This window comes from Wasmannia auropunctata, unplaced genomic scaffold (assembly GCF_000956235.1).
Source record: "Wasmannia auropunctata unplaced genomic scaffold, wasmannia.A_1.0 LD268315.1, whole genome shotgun sequence".
NCBI lineage: Eukaryota > Metazoa > Arthropoda > Insecta > Hymenoptera > Formicidae > Wasmannia > Wasmannia auropunctata.
This window is the reverse complement of record NW_012094575.1, coordinates 1-1244: the sequence shown is the minus strand read 5'-3', so window position 1 is coordinate 1244 and position 1244 is coordinate 1. Positions and strand designations below refer to the sequence as shown.

General features: G+C 50.2%; 1 protein-coding gene across 1 annotated transcript; it reads right to left on the bottom strand.

The window, feature by feature from the left end:
• Positions 1-327: 327 nt before the first annotated feature.
• LOC105462213 lies at positions 328-1201 on the bottom strand (the record flags this gene model as incomplete). The annotated part of the gene is made up of 3 exons (XM_011708741.1): positions 328-549; positions 647-871; positions 966-1201. Coding segments are annotated over 3 exons (629 nt in total), but the record flags the coding sequence as incomplete, so codon positions are not given.
• Between the last annotated feature and the right edge of the window lie 43 nt (positions 1202-1244).

Below are 1244 nucleotides of genomic sequence, written 5' to 3'. Positions count from 1 at the left end.
CGTCTCTCTTTTTCTCACGCGCAATTAGATAAGCTTCAAACGGATAGTCTCTAGTATATCTTGATTTTATCATTTATCATCTATGAAATGCTATTAACAATTACTCTATTCTCTTCATGCAAACTATCGATATAAAATGACTTTTCTGATGAAACTTAATAGTAATTAACGAAACTCGAGGTCGGGTACAGCCTCTAAGCCAATCGTTAAAAATATGAGGTGCCTCTCTCGTGATAAATACCTAAGTAACTCTCGTGGGGATACCTAGTGTCACAGTAGCAAAATGTGTCATGCCAGCATGTTCCGCTCTGTGTTGCTCGATGCTCTCAACGTCACCGACCTCGCCGACAGCAGCGAGTGCCGTCGGCCGTTCTGCAAGCGTTAAGAGTTATCCTGTTTAGGCAAGAGATTTGTTCGTTCCTCGTCGCCGCTCAGCTTCTTCATGGCGGGCGACATTCGTGCCATCTCGGACTGCCGTGCGAGAACGTCCGCATCGAGCGCGCTCAACGAGTCGCGTTTAAGTTGCATCTCCACTGGGCTCGTTTGTACCTGGAATGCAATACAATTCGACATGTCAGAAAAGTCGAGAGGAAATAAATCTCGCGTTAGCCTAATCTTGTCGCGAGGGTTAAGACATGTAAGAAACCTTCGCTGTTGAATTCCTGATTTTTCCATCGTTCCGCGGCGAGATGAACTTCGAATTCGTGATCGGACTGGCGCTGACCGGAAGCGGCGACGTCGGCGCCGTGACGCTGCGTATGGGCGAGTGAGTGACGGCGTCCTTTCCCCGCTCGCTGTCCGTCAGTCTGTCCGCGGGCAATATCGGAGATTCAGGTACACTGCGATCGTCCTCCTCCAGTGAATGCAGCAACTGCAGAGTGACAAGATCGGTGGTCGGTCATTACATTTAAAGATTGACTTGGAAAATTTCAGCTTTTACAGCAGCTCATGACTTATTGCACAACCTTCTCCACTTCATCGTCGAACTGTTCCTGACTAGGCAGCGGATCCTTTTGGCTTCTCTCCAGGAGGGTGGCGCGCTTCGCGGCGAGGTACAGGGATCTCTTGACTTTCACGTAGAATACCTCGGTCACCGCGCGCACCGTGTAGTCCGGTATGAAGGTGTGACGCAGCATAGAATCCAAATTGACCGACTGAATGCTCCCGACCGTCTGCGGGTTCGCGTTCGTGGGCGACTCGGCTGGCAAACGAAAGAGCGGATCGTTCAAGCGAAGCCCCGTTTT